At 40.2% G+C, this 19,441-nt stretch overlaps 1 protein-coding gene across 9 annotated transcripts in view; it reads right to left on the bottom strand.

Moving 5' to 3' along the window:
* LMNTD1 (lamin tail domain containing 1) overlaps positions 1–19,441 on the bottom strand; it is a 297,086-nt gene that overhangs the window by 116,280 nt on the left and 161,365 nt on the right. For 8 of the 9 annotated variants that reach the window (XR_014713292.1, XM_084641002.1, XM_084641006.1 and 5 more), the window contains one exon: positions 10,847–10,948. The exons of the other annotated variant lie outside the window; for it this stretch is intronic. Coding sequence is in view for 7 of the 8 variants with exons in the window: in XM_084641002.1 (XP_084497128.1) it covers positions 10,847–10,948 (102 nt within the window). In the remaining variant the exon portion in view is untranslated. The remainder of the gene's footprint in view (positions 1–10,846; positions 10,949–19,441) is intronic. 9 annotated transcript variants of the gene reach the window in all.

The following is a 19,441-nucleotide window of genomic DNA, read 5'->3' as shown; positions in this document are numbered from 1 at the left end:
ATTATCATTTTATTCCAAAACCTCCTCTACTGACACCTCAATCTAGGACAGTTCCTCAGATTTGTCACCCAAAAAGACTAGCTCAGGTATTGGAATCTCCCTCACATCCTCTGCAGTGAAAACCGATGCAAAGAATTCTCTGAAATGGCCTCATCTTCTGAAATGGCTCCTTTAGCACCCCAATTGTCCAATGGCCCCACTGATTATTTGGCAGGCTTCCTGCTTCTGATGTACTTAAAATTTTTTACTGTTAGTTTTTGCCTCTCTTGCTAGTTGCTCTTCAAATTCTTTTTTGGATTCACTAATTATACTTTTTACACTTGACTTGTCAGAGTTTATGCTCCTTTCTATTTTCCTCAGTAGGATTTAACTTTCAGTTTTTAAAAGGATGCCTTTTGGCCTCTAGACCCACACATCCAGGCTGTGGCCATATCTTGCCGCCACTTATTACACATCTCTAAGAACCTCTGTCCACAAGGTTAGAACTTTTGCCCCTGCCCTCATCTCATGTCTTGACTATAGCAACTTCCTCCTTTCTGGCCTCAGCTCCTGCACCCTTGCTCCTCTCAAGTCCATTCATAATGTTAATGATAAGACTGTCTTCTTGGTTCATTATTCTGGCAATGTCAGTCCCCTCCACTACCTACCACTTCAGCTCTGCATCAAACCAAAACTTATCATCTTTACCTTTAAGGCCCTTCACAGCCTAGGGTTGCCTGTTTTCACTCCACCACTGTTTTCACCCTTTACTTCCAATTAGTCATCTTCTTCCACAAACACCTCTGTTCTTTGCCCTATATTGCCCCAATAAAATCCATACGAACACTGTAATTTTATCTGTCAAGTCCTTCCGTAAGACGCACCTTTGCCATGATGCCCTAAAAACCCTGCCTGCTTATCATGGCTAGGCAGAAGACAAGCTGTGACAGTCTCTCTTTAATCCCTTCCTACTGGTAACTCCTACATTCCTCCTGTTCCCCTCACCCACCCTCTACTTTTATTAAAAGTTATAAAGAAAAACAACAAAAAGTGGGATTAATGAAAGTGCCAATTATTACCATGTCCTTTTGCTTGAATGTTTTCCCCTGCTCCCAACCATTCATCTATTTGTGTCTTTTATTTAGACTATAAACTCTCCAGGGCTGGGAATGTCTTTTTGCGGACATTTGTACAGCAAATATTTGTGCCTCAAGTTTAAACATTTTTGTGCGAGAATTTCATTACTTTTTTTAAAAAAATACTCTTAACATGGAACTGAAGAGCAAAATAGGATTGAGGAGACAATCTTCCCCTTTCTCCTGACTTCCTGAGGTCTAAAAGAGTACCTCACCAATACACATTTCCTAAGATCCTTTGGAGTGAAGCTTGTCTTCTGTGCACCAAAGAACAGCGCTACCTGGGTAAGTGCACCCACTCCCGGAAAGGTTAGAGGCTTATCTGAGACAACCACCGTCTCTGCAATGCCTGTGAGCTTTAGAAGAGGTGCCAATCAGGAGCAGAGGGGTCCAGGTAGAGACAGCAGGGCTCAAGAGAAGCTAGGAGTGTCAGAGCAGAAGGAAATGGGGAAACACTATTGCTCCCTTGCTTTCTCCACCTGACAAGCTACCTGTAGTTCTCACATCAGATAAGCATCCATCTGCTGCAAACCACAGAGCAGCAATAGAAGACCTGGAGGTCTGGGGGTAGAAAGAAAGCATTTTCCCTGAGGTTTGCCGAAGGGGAAAATACCATCATGCTGGTCTCCTCACAAGCCATTTGAAGGACAAATTATATTTTTTCCATTGATAAAAAAAAAAAATTAGCCTGAGGTCTCCAGCAACAGAACTGAGTGATTCTCCCCCCCCCCCCCAGAGACTACTACTTTTGGGGCACTGGAACTGCTCAGGAATTTGAGATTAATTCAGTGAATAGTTTTTGACAAAAAAAGGGGGGGGGAAGGGGCTTAAAGTCAAAACAGTCCATTTCAACCATTTTGAAAAATGTTGTTTGAACCATTTAGAAAAGTTTAGCTTCAACTTTTCATTACAAAATGGTGTTTTGTTTGGATATTTAACTATTTTTTCAAAAAAGGGGGAAAGCCCTCCCAAAAAAACTTTCAGGTCAAACAAAATATTGTATTCAACCAAAATGTCTTTTTTTACATTTTTTTCATTAAAAAAACAAAAAAACAAAATCAGTTTTGGTTCAAATTAAACCATATCAAAGAAAGAACCTTTTCAAAGTTCACTTCAACTGTGACAGGTTTCAGAGTAGCAGCCGTGTTAGTCTGTATTCGCAAAAAGAAAAGGAGTACTAGTGGCACCTTAGAGACTAACCAATTTATTTGAGCATAAGCTTTCGTGAGCTACAGCTCACTTCATCAAATAAAGGGAAAATTAAATACACTTAGCTAAGAGCCTCTGATAAGCACTAAAGACTTCAGTCCTGGGTAAAGTAGTCTTAGTCTCAGAAGAAAGTCTCTGATGCACAGATCTGCTCTCGTAACACAGAAATATCTGCAATCGACCTTGGCCCCAAGACTAATCTACTAATTTGAACCTAATAAGACTTTTTTGGTGGTTTTTTAGAGTTTGGGTGCCAATGTTGGGTTTATATAGAAATACAGTTGCAACCTTAACTATGGGGAGGTGACTAATGAACAAAAATAATGCACTTCATACCTAAAGTTTGAGAAAAAGTTGCCAGTTAATGTTTTTTTGTATGATTTCTACAATCCAGTTAATGATCTGAGCTATTGAGCAGCTCACTTTTTAGTCACATTTTTAGGAGGACCAAAACATAATTAGGTACAATTTTGAAGAGCATGGAAGTGACTTAAGAGCACAAGTCTCATTTTCAAATGTGACAGACAATTAAAAGCCTAAGTCTCTCCCACCAACAGAAGTTGGTCCAATAAAAGATATCACCTCACCCACCTTTTCTCTTTAAGGCTAGGCAGGACTTAGTGACTTTTTAAAATGTTACCTGGCACCAACATTCATGAATTTGTCTTGGGAAAGCAGACAGAACAGAGCTTGCAAAAAAAACCCAAACCAACCCCATTTTATTTCTGTGAATAAAAAATTGAATGCAACTATTTCACTGGCAGTTTTGCATAGAAATTTCAATTTTTCAAAAAAATGTAAATTTAAATTTCATTTTGAATTATTCTCATGGAACAAATCTGAAAGGTTGCAGAAATCTAATTGGTTTTGCAAAGCATTTTGATTTCAGAAAAACAGCATTTTCTTACAAGAGGCTTAAATTGCTGTAATGAATAACAACCTCCGGAGTGATATTGTAATGATTAGAGTAGCAAATGCTATAATTGAGATTGAAAAGTAACTTTCATTATTAATGAGTTTTAATTACAGATCATTGATGCTTACAGACTGTCCAATTCATGTTTAAAGTTAAGCACATGCTTCAATGCTTTGCTGAAATGAAACCATAGTGTTGGAGAAGTAAAATAATTAATGACGTAATATAATAATGTAAATTAAATGCAGCCACATTGGTATTATTTAGCATCTTGATCAACATGTGAGATGATCTAAAAGCCTATCTCAGTTTCAGTCAGTGTCCTGTACTGCATATTGTCTCAAACTTTTCATTCCATCTCTGGCTGCCAAAGAATCCAGAAGTAGGTAAATAAACCACCCATAACAGCATACCTCAAAAAGACTCTGGCTGAGATCTTTATTCAGCTTCCAGCGCTCACAGCTCTACAACAGTTAGCTGAGAGATGACCTAAAGCCTGGCAAAGTCGAAGCTTTGTTAATTTTCAAATGCTCTGGATGTTTAGAGATCTTTACTAGTCCCTGCTGACCAAAGCTAGCTCCTACAGACCTTCTGGGTCTTTCACATTCATTGCGTAATTGCAACAATCCACCTGCTCCAAGACATTTCATCAACTGTGGTGCAGTACAAGCACAAATAAGTTTCTATTATAAATTTGTTTTATGATGTTTAGATAGAGGCCAACACACTAACCTGTAGTTATTCTGCCTACACAGTTCTGCAGACAATAGTATGTACCGGAAAATTCCAGCAATTCCTTCCCTCAAGTTACAATAATCTTGCCACCAATTTATCCTCTATCCATGACCAATCTCATTGTCATTTTACAGATGGCAATAGCATACATGTTGGTCACACCACCTTTCCAAACCCTTTGGCATCTGATGAAAATATAATATGCATAATTAAAAAGTCACTTTGTTTTGGCATGCAAATTCATTACTTTTCTTACATAAAAATGCACAAAGGCACAAATGTTTCATGACAACTAAAATAATTGTTCATTGTTTAAAACTTGGAACATGCTCAATTATACGTTTCTCTGCTTTATTTTTTAATAGTCAGCACCTAAACATCTCCAGGCTATATTAATATGCAGTATTTGGGAATTTAGAAAATGAGAGTTTACAGTTTTTGACAGATTTCACCCAGATCCCATAATGTTTGCCAACATTACATCCCCTAAATTAATTCTGTTATAGATATGCAAAAGCAACTGACATGATTTTCTTCTATTAAAAACATAGCAAACTGGAAGCTGCTGCTTTGGTTTGGATGCTGACTCCAACAACTTAGTTCAGGGCCTGTCATCTTTTATTTTTAAGGCATAACTCAAATGCAGAAATATCTTGCCACATTAGGGTTTCTTTCTCCAGGTACACAAAATCAGATCCTCATTTGAGCTGTTCAAATGGGAGGGAAATCGGAGAGGTGAGGAGATCTTTGGAAAGTTGTTAGATAAAGTGGATTTTTTAACCCTTTATGGTCAATTATGAAGATTATATATTAAAACTTGGCAGTTATGGATAGCTCCCCAGTGATTCCATCAACTGACAAAAGAAAACAACTGCACACTTATCAAGAAAAACTATCCAGAAATGTACTATAATAGCTTCATTAGATGAATAAATACTGACTAAATAAGACTAAAGTGGAGGGAGGTTGGGAACAGTACATCACCCATGCTCTTCAATATAAATCAGGGGCAAAATTTCAAGCTGCGGAGTCAATAGTACTACTCATATGCTTAAATTTAAGCACCTGAAGAAGTATTTGTAGTACTGGGACTTTAGTGATTAGTTTATGTTCTCAAGGACATCTTTCTTCTTGCAAAAGCAGCATTAGAGCTTACTTTTGAAAACATGCACATTGAAATCAATCCTGCAATACATTGGGTACACATTGGAATTTAGATTCGAGTAACTTTAGTTTGTCAAATATTTAACAAAGTTATCATCTAGAAGCTAGGAGATGTCCAAAGCAATGTGCTGGCTTGCAGCCAAAAGGGTATTTGCGTAAGGTCACTAAACTCTGCCCCCACCTCTTAGGGTTACTTTCCCAGTGTCCCAATTAACTCGCTGACATGAGGAGGTGTATTAAACAATTAAGACATTTATATCTTCAGCCTATACAGAAGTTTGCCTACCAGTTCCTCATCACACGGCACTTTCTTACATCATGTTTTTGAGAGATATCTACTTGTGGTTATCAACAAATTGGTACAAGACATATAAACTAAACAAGACCCCAAGATCAAGGTGCCAACTGTAGCTAATATGATGGAACTCCTAATTGGAGAAGTGTGTCCCCTGGGATGGAGTAGGGGAGTCACTGATCCCTACAAAAGATGCTAATCATCTGGAAGGAATTGAGGGGTGGCTCTTGCATCAATACAACACCTGGAGTTGCATCCTGCTCTCTTCCCTGGACTGGCCACCCAAAGAAGGAGAGGTGAAAGACTCTGACCACTAGCTAAGCCAAGCCTGAAGTCTACAGCACAGAGAGAAAAGACCAAAAGTCTCCCCCCCCCAAATACAAACACACACACACATGAAAGAGCTTCAAGTTACAGCTTATCAATACAGAGATCCCTTCTGTAAAGCAATTTGAGAATGCTTAAATCACTCCAACACCCATTAGTGTGTATGAATGCTTTGTGTGTCACTAACTATTCCCCAAAGTGGACCCAATACCTAAGTCTGCTATCTATACCATAAGAGATATCTGCCTTAAACCAGTGTCATTCTAAAGCTGCTAAAAATGCGGGATTTTAGAAACCATTCTGGATCTGTGTAGGAAGACAACCAGAAAGATGCAGGTATGGTGTTAAAGTGGGAGGAGAAATAGACTAAATAAATTAAAGCTTGATATGATTTCCATGAACAGTAATGCATAACAGGAGAAAGCAGCCAGAGGAGGAAGTTCCCAGGAAATCAGTTTAAGAACTGTACTTCCTTACAACGAAGGCAAGTAACAGTCTCTGCCTTTAAAAGTCTCTTAGCTAAATGGCACAAATCAATGGGAATGGTTTCTCCCCTCAACCTTCCTTTAAAATCCCGAGAGAATTGTTTTCCTTAACTTGTTCATGATAATTAGATGTAATTACTAATTGTAGTAGCTGACAATCCAGACAGACTGAACCATTGGTTTACTGATTATATTTCAATTATAATTTTAATTTGACTATTGCATGGTACCATTGTAAATTAGGTTAGGTAAAATATAAATTAAACTAGTTAGTGACATATTTCGCTTAACTTATATTTGTTCTTATAACTGCTTGCTTCATCTTTTCATGCATTTATAAAAAGATATACTGAACTGGTTCATCTCTCAAAAGTTCAATGCAGACAAAGTAGCCTATGGAGTGGAAAAAGGTGAAACCATTAACAATCATTCCTGAGCCTAATCTACATTTTAATTACTTAAAATAACACCCTAGTATTCCTACACATTTCTAGGTCCCCGAATTCTGCAAGGGACCACGGCCAAGGTTTCTGTGCATCCCAACAGCCAGCTCTGGTTGTCTCTCTCACTGGGGATTGCTATTTTAGTTATTTTTCTCAGCAGTGACTCTTCTTCTAATGATGCAAAGTGAGACTGAAAGTTATCAGCTTCCCAGGAGGAATACTTGAAATCAAAAAGATGCAAGCTGTTGGAAGCTACAGTCTATCATTTAAATTATAGTTGAGGTTGCCTGACACTTTACATTGTAAGATCTTATTTTTGGTTGCTTATAATTTGGCCAAACATTAGCCATTCAGGGTGAAATTTTCCATCCTGGGCATCTGCCTCAGGCTATTTTTGGAAAGTTTCAGCAAAAATGGTTCAGCAATTTCCGCGAACAAGATTATGGGGAAAAATTCAGTATTTTGCCCATCTTAAAAAAATGTTACCACTATTTCATTGAGAAGCTTTCGCACCTCCATGCTTTGGAGGAAGGACTTGAATTTTAGCTGGGGTTGGGAAAACTCTGTAGTATCAGGATCTACCTTTTGTTTGTATCAGTTAACATCTTGTATCCAGAAAGGAGCGAATGAGGATCTGAATAAAGTGTCATCACAGTGGATCACTTCACCTGGGTTGTCCAAGCCTACCCTACCACTGAAAAAATCAGGCAACACTATGAAAAGGTCTTCAATTACTTTGTTTTAAAAGTTGGCTTCACCAAAAGGATTCATCATGATAAAGGGGCAGGGTTTGAAAATAACTTATCCACAAGGCACAGAAATAGGTACTTGGCATAGCATGGGACAACTGTGAGGTCAACTCCGCATGCCAAGTACCTATTTCTGTACCTCATCCTGTTTTCTATCCAAGACTGATATTATATTGGTAAATGAAGTTCTATTGACTTATGGCATGGATATCATTCTAGACTGAATGTTTTATAGTTCTGGATAATTTATGTTGTTTATTTAGCAGATGTGTTTTCTAAATGGCTTGTCATACGCCTAGTGATTTTCAGTTGTACGAATATACCACTGATCATGCAGAAACTGTTATTTTCATAAGATATCAATATGGGGGAATTTCAGCTGTGCAGAATTGGCCATCCTATTGGAACTAGAACTGCCATAGTAACTGCCACAGTAACTTCCTGCTTGATTGGCAAGATACACCAAAGAGAAATCCGGAAGTTTCCATCATCGGTACCAGAACTTGTGAAAGAAAATCAAGACAAAGATGCACTCAAGAACTACTGGAGCTTGTACACTACTGCTAATGAGTCAGATGGATGGATGAATGTATTTTGAGTTAACAGAAATGTCAGGTCAATATTACATTGACAAGGGGGGAATGTGGCACTCCTAAGGGAATGCCAGGGGTATATTTACCTGCACCCTGTCCCTTTAAGGATTGGTGCTCTGCTGGAGGGATCAAAAGAGACAGAGCTCTGGGGAGCAGAGGGTGGTTGCAGCAGCAGTGTGGTGTGCTCCAGAGAGAGAGAGAGACAGTAGCAATTGTCCTTATGCATGCTAGGAGTGCATTTGGGGAGGGTGGGGGGTTGGATTCTAAGTTTATTAAAATGCTCCTGTTTTGAACTCTCTCCAGTCTGGGAGTGTAACACACGCATTCAAAAGTTGGGAAAGGCCAGACTTTCGATTGCCCATGTAACCTTAATTCTACCCTCTTGTGCATATGTATTTTAAGACAGTCTTTTTACATGATCACATATCATTCTTTTCACAGAACCCTTTCCTCATTTAGTGCACAGGATAGTCCTGCTCTGGGACTTAATCAGGGTTGTGTAGTCAGGCCCGCTGACAGAGGGGGCAAAGGGGGCAATTGCCCAGGGATCCAGGTGATTTAAAAGGGCCCAGGGGCCCCTGGCTGCTGCTGCAGTAGCAGCAGCGGCGGCCAGGAGCCCTGGGCCCTTTTAAATTGCCTGGGCGGGCCACGGGGCTCCTAGGCGCACACGGGTGATACCGGCAGCAGCTAAGGCAGCCGGGCAGACATGTGGAAGCCCTGGCCATGCCCATTTACTGTTCTACCCTGGAGCCCAGAATTGTTGTTGGCGGGCCTGTGTGTAGTAAAGGAGGGTGTTGCCTGTAGGACTCCTGCCTTATTTGTTGCACAAGGTGGAAGGTGTGAGTAAGTGAAGCAGAGTTTGCAGGAAGATAAATGATAGTTAAGGCAGTTTATGGCTGCCCGGGAGAATGACTTCTACCCCTAACTGTACCACAGAGTTCCTGTGTGATGCTGGGCAAGTCACTTAAATCCGTCTTTTCACAGATGGCTACTAATTGTGTGTTCTTCATTTTGTGGGTGCCCAACTTGAAACCATTGTGCTGAGCACTCACAGCTGCAACTGAAATCAATAGAAGGTGTACTCTGAATATACAAAGTGCTGTATAATGCTAAGTACCCAAGAAATTAGGCCGTGGGGGTCTCAGAGTGGGCATCCAAAATTAGTGGATACTTTTGACCTCAATGTTAGTGCCTCAATTGCCCATTTGTAAAAAGGGGATAATACCAACCCCTCAACTCAAAAGTGTATTAAAAATAAATGAATTACTATTTGTGAGGCACTCAGATACTGGAGTGATTAGTGCCCTAGAAAAGAGTATGAGGAAATTAATTCTGTCTTCAGAGCAGGGTTTTAATAGTACACAGTAATTAAGGCCTGGGGCCACACACTGAACAATTAAAAAAAAAAGGAGTACTTGTGGCACCTTAGAGACTAACAAATATATCTGAGCATCTTGCTTGGATTTTTATCCAACTTTCCATATCTTTGATACTAACTGTTGCAGAGCACGCATGTGTGGAATTTAACGTAGAGTTGTTTTAAAACTACATAATTCACAATTTTTACAAAGTTCCCTGTATTTAGTAGGTCAAATTTGGCCTTCGGTTACACCACTGATGGTGGGGTTTTGTTCGGTTTCAAACTTGATGGCATGTCTACTTTGTAAAAACAGCTGTCTGGGGAAACAGTTACAACATGATTATCTCCAATGTATTTTAAGCATGATTTAGTTTTGCTGTGTAAATTAGACTTAACTATGCCTTTGAAAAGTACTACAGCCAAGAGAATGGTTCAAGGTCTGTCATTTTGGCCATAGGCTGCAGCATGATTCACAGGCTGGGTTAGAACATAGTTAGGTCTCCTCTACACTGCGATAAGAAATTGTGCTTTTATTCCTGGGTTTCTCAAACTGGGGGTCCTGACCCCTTAAGGGGTCATGAGGTTATTACATGGGGGGGACACGAGCTGTCAGCCTCCACCCCCAAACCACACTTCACCTCCAGCATTTATAATAGTGTTAAATATAAAATGAAGTGTTTTAATTTATAAAGGGGGTCACACTCAGAGGCTTGCTGTGTGAAAGGGGTCACCAATATAAAACTTAGAGAACCACTATTTTATTGTGACCAGGCACAACAGGCTGTAAGCAATCCCCATGACACAGTTTGTTTTTACAGGGACAGGTTCTGTAGCATAAGTAGATTCTGCTCTTCACAGCAGGGTATGGGGGACTTTCAAGAAGCCAGTTGTTTCTCTTCTCCAGCCCTCACCCTGGCCTAAGTTTGAGCCGCACAAACTGGGGGCTACTGCAAATTGGGAACATAAACCAGCTGGGGATTGTTAAAAGGCCACTCCTCTGCTACCCCTCATAAAGTTCCCCACAAGGAGAGAAGAGTAGGAGTTGGCTCTGCCTATTCTATGCCCCCCTGCTGATTTCTCCATGCTGAGGGCATTCTCAGCAGGTGAGTTAGGGGAGGGTTCTGCTCCAGAAGCTGATTAGGGCAGAGAATCTGCCCGATAGTGTGGATCACAGTCAAGATACCCGATGGTCTTTTAATCAAGGTCATGTTTATTCTCTACAATGCACTATGAAAATAACAGCCAAAGAATATGCCTCAAAAAGTCGGTGAGAAATGGAGAATTTATCCTAAGTCCTAATTATTAACTGAAAACATAACTGCCTTTATAGGGGAGACCACGGCACATTTAAAAAAAATATACAGGGAAACTAAATGGAAAATCTCCATCTGCCTCTAAGAGTTCCCTTTATAGTGGCACGGGAGTGCAATTACCAGCAAAATGACAGACACTGACCTCTAGCCTGGCCTCCAGGGCCCCAATGTGCTGTTGGCTCCCCCTGTGTTCCGACTGCAGCTTTTCAATGAATGCACTGTTGTTGGCCTCTTCAGAGAGGAGCTGTTTGAGGATAAGAAAGATTCTTTGTGAGTGCAGGGGGGAAATAGTCCAACAAAGAGACTGTAAAGGAATAATTAGCTTCTTTATATACCATCTCCAGCAGGCTGCCAAACCTGCTTGCTGTCGCACTACAGCAAAACAATAGCCCTTTTCCAGTTCAACCTGCACCATTGCCCAGTCCCATACCTGCAACTATTGCTTACTTGCTGTACTCTGAAGAACACCTTCATATTATTATGAAGGGGATAAGACCACCACCCTACACTTATTATCATATATGCACATGCAAAAATATGTTACGGTATTGCCAAAACTCAGGACATTATCAGTATGTATTTCTATTACATCTGAAGTCCCCAATCAGGATCAGGCCTTCATTGTGCTGAATGCTGCAGATATACAAAATCAGGGACAGTCTATGCCCTAAAGAGTTTAATTCAATGTTGAGGCTGAAATTTTGCCTTTACCCCTCTCTGGTATTCCTAGATAGGAGTAAGGGAGATTAAAAAAGGGGACTTTATAACTCTCAAGTGTTCCTTTTCCTAGGAATGAGAGGATGAGAGCTACTCGGGCAACACTAAAATGCTGCAGTACTTGTCTTTTTTAAAAATTATTATTAAATAGGAGTTCAATGGCATTCACCCAGCAGGGCAAGATATTCTCTGCAGGCCAGGTGGAATTTTATGAGTCTCCAACTGTACATTTTGCCAACTGTGACAGACAGTCATGAGGGTTTTGCTTTTCACATGCACTTGATCACCAAGTAAAGGCTGGCACCATCTGCACATGCACAGATCTTGATGTTAACCCAAGACGACTCCAACAGTCTGTGGGGATAGTACCAACCCAACACCTAGTTTCCTAAACCCAAGTGGCCCCCTAGTTAATGTCCTAGCCTGTATAACCACAAGAGTTTGAAAGGTAAATGTTATATTGTCTGAGTGTGAGAAGGAGGGCTGTAGTTAGAGCAGAGGGCTGGGCATTAGGATTCTTGGCTCAGACATTGGGTCATTTATGTCTGCTCTGTCCCCTAAGCTCCTGATCTCATCTGGAGGAAGGGTGAGCTAGCAGTGGATAGTCATTAGGACATCAGTCCATGCAGATGCTGCAGACTACTAGAGAACGGCCAGTATCATGCAACCATGCTGTACAACACAGTTTTGAGGCTTCCCACCTTGGAGTATCCACTACAACAAATTTGTTCTTTGGGCTCTGGCCCCTGGGCCAGTGGGATGCTGCAGCAGCTCCCACCTCAGCTATATGTAAATATTGTTTAATAATTAATGTAGACACTGACTGAAGCAACATTTTTCCAGAACATCTGGCCAAATCCTAAACTCACTGCCTAATTTCTTCCTGCAGTTTTAATTGGTTAAGATGTTATTCTTCACTTCTGGTTCTGAATTATTCGGAAGAGTGCCTGCGTGATGTTACTGAGTGACTATACTACTGCATTACACTCCTGAAGTGTTAAGTGATCCCTGCATATACAACATGTAAAGTTCTTTGAGACACTGCAGGATGAAAAGCATTGTATAAATACAGGTTATTAACAACAACATTATAAAATTCAGCGATTCATTTACAACATGTGCCTCATAGTCAGTATAAATCAGGTTATAATATATAAAACAAATCACATGCTAGCTGAATATTTGTTTTATTTTACAATAGACAGTATATTAAACTTTCCCTCTTACATTTGCATAATCAATCTGAATAGAGCCTTCTAGTCCATTCACACTTGGATGACTATGTTTTGCTAGCTTATGGCATGTGTTTAGCATAGGGGTGGGGGAGAAGTAAAATTAAGATTTGATACAAAACTGCAAAAGAAAATTATAAAGTGAATGTTTCCTGATCTGTAGGAGGATAATTAACAGATCTCACTTAACTCACAGATTTATTCAGTGATTATACCTTTCAATATTGACACGTTGCTGCTGAATTTTTACTTTTTGGGTGGTTTTTTTTCAATATATTATATGAAATCTGGGGGCACACAGTTTCCCCATATAACATCTCACAGCATAGACATCTTATAATGTTTCATCCTACCACAGACATCACCACGGTGTCATCAGGGACGAGTCATCCCTATTATATAGCCACAAGTACTCCTGTTCTTTTTTTGGTTAAGGTGAAAATTCTCCCATGTGCGGAAGGTCAGCAAAAGACCTAGGCAGAGCCTACATCCTCAAAGAGTGGGATATAAGTGGTGACTAGACACTCTGGATGGGGTGAATATAGGGTTGCCAATTTTGGTTGGCTGTGTTCCTGGAGGTTTCATCACATGATATAATCTTTCATTAAAGATTAATCTTTAATCCCTGGAGATTCCAGAACAATCCTGGAGGGTTGGCAACCCTAGGCAAATTTCATCTTTTGGTGTCATCTCCAAATTTCACATGCATTGAGATATAATTCAGAATGCAACCAAACTTTGCTGTCAAAGTGTCACAAACAGTGGGGGATGAGGCAAAAAATGTCTTATTCTCAAAGTCTCATACACTTATGACTTGATACATTACTTTATACACACACAGACACAACGTTACTATATATAAAGTAACAGAACAACATATTTGTAGTAAATCATTTTGTAAAGCACTTTGGGTCCTTCTGCATGAAAGGCACTTGGTAAATGGAAGATAATCATACATAGTATTCAGAAAGTATCCTTTATGGGTGTGGTTATTGTATTATCTGATGACACTCATTCATTGTTTCTCATTTAATTATGAATCATGCAAGCCCAACAACTACATTTCATTGTTTCCAAAACAGCTCTAATCTCCATACACAGGACAGGGTTTAATACAAGCCCTAATCATTGCTACCACAGGGCAAATCTTCACAATGAAGTGAAATGCAAATGATTTGGCTGTTGTAAACAAAACACGCTGCAAGGTTTTCCAGAACTTTGGTTGCATAATGTTAATACAGTGCTCATGATCTTAATTTAAAAAATAATCCCTTGAAAATTAATTGCCACTAGACATTAATTGTCACTATGTTAATTAAGCATTTAAACCAATTAAGCCCAAGGTGAAGTTGAGGGCAATAAACTCCATAAATGTTTAGTATAAAGTCTTAGTACTGCAATATTTTTTTTTAAAAAAAAGCTTTCTTTTTGGGAGACTGGATGGCTCAAGGGATTGATAATAACAGAACTAACCCACTGTTCAAATCCAGCCCAGGTCAGCAGTAATCACATGACTTTTGTGTGTCCTTTGAGTTGTTGATCTAGACCTTGCTAGAGACATCAAAAATTACCTCTCTTTTCTAAGCAAGCTATCTGGGAAACAAGCATAACAAAAATCTCCAGCATTGCTTGTCTGTCACCAACAACACAGATGCCTCAGGGCATGGTACAGAGAAACTACTTGTTGCTCTGGTGGCTGACTTCCACCTCTCTACAAACAAACCCAGTGTAGAAGGGCTCACCCTGCTTGTGCTCTGCAGTATTTGATCACTAGATACTCCTGTCCTACCTCCAAATGCTTGCTGGGGTGAACACAAATGGCTGAGGTCCTTCCTCTCTGACAGAGCCCAGAGAGTCATTATGGGTTACTGTTTCCACACCTCCAAAGTCCTTACTTGCAAAGTCGTGTGAGGCTCAGTTCTCTCCCCCATATTATTCGAGGTCTATAGTTGTCCCGATGGCTCATAGTGAGAATGCACAACAAGCTGATGTTCCAGCAGCCCTCAGACAACACCAAGCTCTTCATCTCCTTTATAACAAACCAACAGCACCATCTCCCAGCTTTCTCAAAGCCTAACCAAAATAAGCAATTGTGTGAAGAGCACCCAGCTAAACCTGCATCCTGGCAGGCAAGACAGAAGTGAGGCTGGAAGGATGACAGACGTGCCCACACCATCTGAGCTTCAGGATCATACAAGTCCCAAAACTTGAAGAAAAACTCAGCCCAAAGTGTCAAGTTTTCCTTTGTTTTGAGTTGAAACCAAAGTTTTGATCTGAACTGTTTACTTGGCTCAGGCTTGCAGAAAACTATCCAACTTATCTAATGTGTTATATCTGTAGAGGACCCACCATTAAAATGTAACTAAAGTTTGCCAGCACACTGGTAAATCTAACATAAGTTTTGGGTTTACAACATCTTGCACTTCGGAAGCCTCCAATTTTACCACCATCTAACCTTTCCTATCCCAAACATTGTTATTTCAGAGCGTCTGTGCTTCTTAAGTCATCGCAATATCACTGGCCGTAATGGAACAGGCCAGGGGTGCTGGTAAAGTCCCATTTCCCTTTCAAAACAAAATTAAAGCGCTGGGAACTACAGTTATAAGCAGCAAATTTGGATCTGAACATTCCCATTCAAGTCCAGAAATTGGGTGTAGGAACAATGAACCAATCAAGTGCTTTATACTATATTAGAGGAACAGCTTTATGAGTCATGCTTTATTGGGTATCATCATTGCTTTGTATTTCTTAATTCTTGCCATCAGAAGCACTGATTGCAAGGCAAGCTATATGGGGCAGATGGGTGGGTGGTGCAATACGTGGTTAAAAAGACCTTGGAACTCACAGGATGTTAATGATTGGCCAATTATTCTGTGACTAAAGGATAGCTGCTAGTTGGAACACATTTAGGTCTGAACATAAGTCTCTGTAATAATTTCAATTAATTTTTAAGAATGCAGGATTGTCTTGTCTAAAGCCAAAAACATAAATACTTTAATGAGCGTTTATAATGTAATATATCTCTGAGTTCTGCTGCAGTAATTGGAATCTTCCTACAAGACGTCCTTGTAAACAGCAATATTATTTCCATGTAAGGTTTCTGGTTTACTTTTTGACCTGGTAAAGAATGTTTTTTCTAGTCTGGCTGGCTGTTTTTTCACTGAAATATAAAATAGGAATAATGATGTAGGCTTGACTACGCATTTAAATTGAATAATTTGCAATAATGCTCCAAAATGCCACTGGGATAGAAGTCAAAGGACTGTTTGCAAAAACAGTTGCTTCTTTTTTTAAAATTAGTTTCTGAAAAATAAATGCAGCATGTTGCTAGATGGCTCAAGAGATTGATAAGGGGATAGAGAGCCTTTCATCTCTAAGTCAGCATCTCAAATGTAGCCTGCACTGGTAGTGACTGAAAGTTGTTACTACGGCAGGGTGGATCTGTGGCCTTTGTAAAATGTAAACATGATAATCCTCATCTAATGGGAGAAGTCCTTTTTTTTCTACAAAATTTGATTTTTAAAAAAATAATTCCATTGCTGAGAAAAAAATATATTGTACATATCCAGTCTTTTGTTCATGGACACTCCAAATAAAAACAGCCTCCTCAGTTTTAGTAATAACTGGAAACAGCAGCTGTTTCTCAGCGTACATTTCTGCTGTGGTAGTCTGCTGCAGATGTACATACGTGAAAGTAAACAGATGGGCTGATCTTACTGGCTTCCGCTATATCAGAAACAAGACAAGATATTTTACCCAGTATGAATGGGACCAGAGAAGAAGAGATATATTTTTAATAAGGATGAATCTCCCGGTTCAGCAACATTAAGAACTGCTTGGGGTTTAAGATAAAATCAAAATTTCTCTCAGCTCTCTGCCTTCACATATTTATAAAAATGGATTAACAAGCTCTCTGTTTTAAGTTTTGAAATATTTGAATGCATTTCTCTCTCTGAGGGCTTGTCTAGATGAACAGTTAGTGTGTGGCAAACGAGAGTGTGAATCTACCCTGCACTACCCTGCTGTGCCCTAACTGGCCACGTGGACCCTGCTACTGTGTGCTACAAGTTCCCCCGTGCACACTGATATACTCCCCCTTTAAAGCAGGCTAGATCAAAATATAGGAAGCAATTTTTAGTGCATGGTAGCAGGGTCAGCACGGACAGTTAATGAGCAGCAGGCAAGTGCACTCTAGATTTACACCACAGCTTGCTGCACTAACGGTTTGTGTAGACAAGTCCTGAGGCCAGGACCAAATGCTTCAGAGGAAGGTGAAAGGAGGAAGAGGTGTTGGGTCCTTGATGAATGAGAAAATTTCCAGCACACACTTGCACACAAGAGCTTTGGATAATCATCCGAACTCTTAGATGTGCTAAGAGATTTCCAGACAGAAAAGAAGGCATGGTCTCTGTCCTGAGAAGGTCATAGTTTAAAGGCAGCCAAGGAGATAAACAGAGAAAAGGACGAAGGGATATAACATATAAGTAGACCGCTCAAGGAGGTGACTGGCTACATCTTAGTTATATGAAGATACTGATTGGACACATCTATGTTGACTCAATGAGTAGTTGTATTGTTTGTTTTTAAATTAGGATATATAAACAATTCCCAGTTATTCCCCAAGCTTGTCAGAATCTGTCATCTAGTTCTCCCATAGCTAACACAGCCGGACTTGAATGAGAAGAGGGTAGTGGCCTCATATGTGAGGCAGGGGGTGCCATGTGTAGGGGTGGCACGGAAAATGGCAGAGAGATAGTTGTGTGAAAAGAGGACAGATGAAGCTGGTCTCACTGGAAGAGCGGAGGGGACTGGGGCAACACCAAATGGGGCCAGGGCCAGGGCTGAGACACACTAGCAGTGTGACATGGGCAGAGCTTGTATTACCACTGCTTGCACTCTCCTGCATCTGTCCTGTGGAGCGAGGATCTCAGGGGCCTTCAGTTTGGCATTTTTCACAAGCACTGAATTGTTTTGAAATTTAAGAGGAAAAACTGTCAGTGATGTCTCTTTAAAAAGGGTATACAAGGCGCTGTCACTTGTGAAAAGGTGTCAATCTGTTTTGTGGGCACCTGGAATGTTAGTTGCAGAACAAAAGCTCTCCTACCTATTGGGGTACTCCTGGTCTTTGGCAGTAAATGGAATTCTTCCTGAGCTCTCTGCTGGGACACAGAGAAAAACCTCAGCATATCTTCATAGGCATCATTAACCTCTCCTTTTAAACAGGAAAGAGAGCCTCCGTTTCACACGTGATGTAATAAACATGGAGGACAAACAGAAGAGCTCAAGCAAGACAATTAGAATATTATAACTCGTATTACCTTTCTAAATGTCCTTGAAACACTGTGTTTAAAATCACAGTGAAGGGTAATAGAGATCAGAGAGAGAGGGAAGGAGCTCAGCTAATTCCAGGCATGCTCTGTTAAATGCTCTTTGGGATAAAAATGGCTTATAGTCCATGCAGTATACTTTCCTTGGATAAGGACCATCACACATGGCAATTAAAAGCAATCAGAGTCCCTCAAGGGTCTGAATACATTTTTAAAACATTTCCTTTATTCTCTACTACATGCTTAAAAAAATCAGGCAAAAATCATTTTTATGCAGAGTGGCATTTATTTACATTTAGCACCTGAAGAGATTAGATATGGCTTTAATGGCAGTTATTACCGCTCCATAAACAGCCATTAAAATCATATTTAAAGCGACACTCTCAAGACTGACTGACAGGTCCAGAATTTCCATGTGCAATATACACTGCTCTCTCCTGATGACAGGAGAGGTAATGGCCTCTCACCATGGAGGCTGTGACTTACACTGGGGATCCCAGCCATCAGTGGGCAGCCACTAGTGCAAACCCCTACTATAGTCAGGCCAAATCAACAATAACCATAAATTGCCCTCGGACAGCTCACCCCTGCTTGATACTGGGATAAAGTGCACTGGTGCCAGTCAAGGCTTATAGCAGCTTTGCCTGTCTAGGCTAAGGTTTTGCACTGATGGATCTACACTGGTCACTGAAATACCCAGTGCAGACAAGGGCTCTTGGTACAAATTTTCATTATTCTTCCCCAGGACCTTATGATAAACACAGAGTGCTAGCAACAATAGGGCATGTGCATTGCACACTGTAGTCTACCCTGTCCCTATGTTTCCTGTTAGACACAGTCATAGTGGCACAGGGTGAAGGATTATTTCCCCTTGAATTTGGGGAAAAGACAAGGGACGTACAAGATGTTTCTAAACCAACGAAAGAAGAATTAATGCTGCCAACTTTACCAATGACTTTCAGAGTCTGAAATCGTACTTGACTTCAGAATATTGCCACATGATACCTTTGCATACTAACATTTTTAAAACGTACACTGACTTTTTAGGAATCTTCACACTCAAAAAAGACAACGATTTTGGTTCTACTGTCTAAGCCCAGCATTTTCCTCCTCTGTTTCATACAGTTTGAGTCATGGATTTCCACACTGACATTTAAATGGGCAGCTTGAGGCTGAAAACACAAAGGCATATATTTTGCACCTCAAAGAACGGATGCAAGCTGCTTTATATATGTATTGTTGACTTATTAACTTACAAAAATGCCCTTCACATGAAAGGAAGGCTAAACAATATTAAGGCACATAGTTCAACTTAAAATCAGTATTGGGAGACTCCCACCCACTATTAATCTACATATCACCCCTGTAAACCTCTCATCAAGCAGAGATTAGGAGAACAGCTTTAGGGGTTCTGGAATTTCTTTGCCTTCTTTTTAATGCTTTGTTAGTTTAAATTCTACC

The sequence above is a fragment of the Lepidochelys olivacea genome (assembly GCF_965140295.1).
Source record: "Lepidochelys olivacea isolate rLepOli2 genome assembly, chromosome: 1".
In the NCBI taxonomy this organism is placed as follows: domain Eukaryota; kingdom Metazoa; phylum Chordata; order Testudines; family Cheloniidae; genus Lepidochelys; species Lepidochelys olivacea.
The sequence above is the reverse complement of the archived record's forward strand: the minus strand, read 5'-3'. Positions and strand labels throughout refer to the sequence as shown.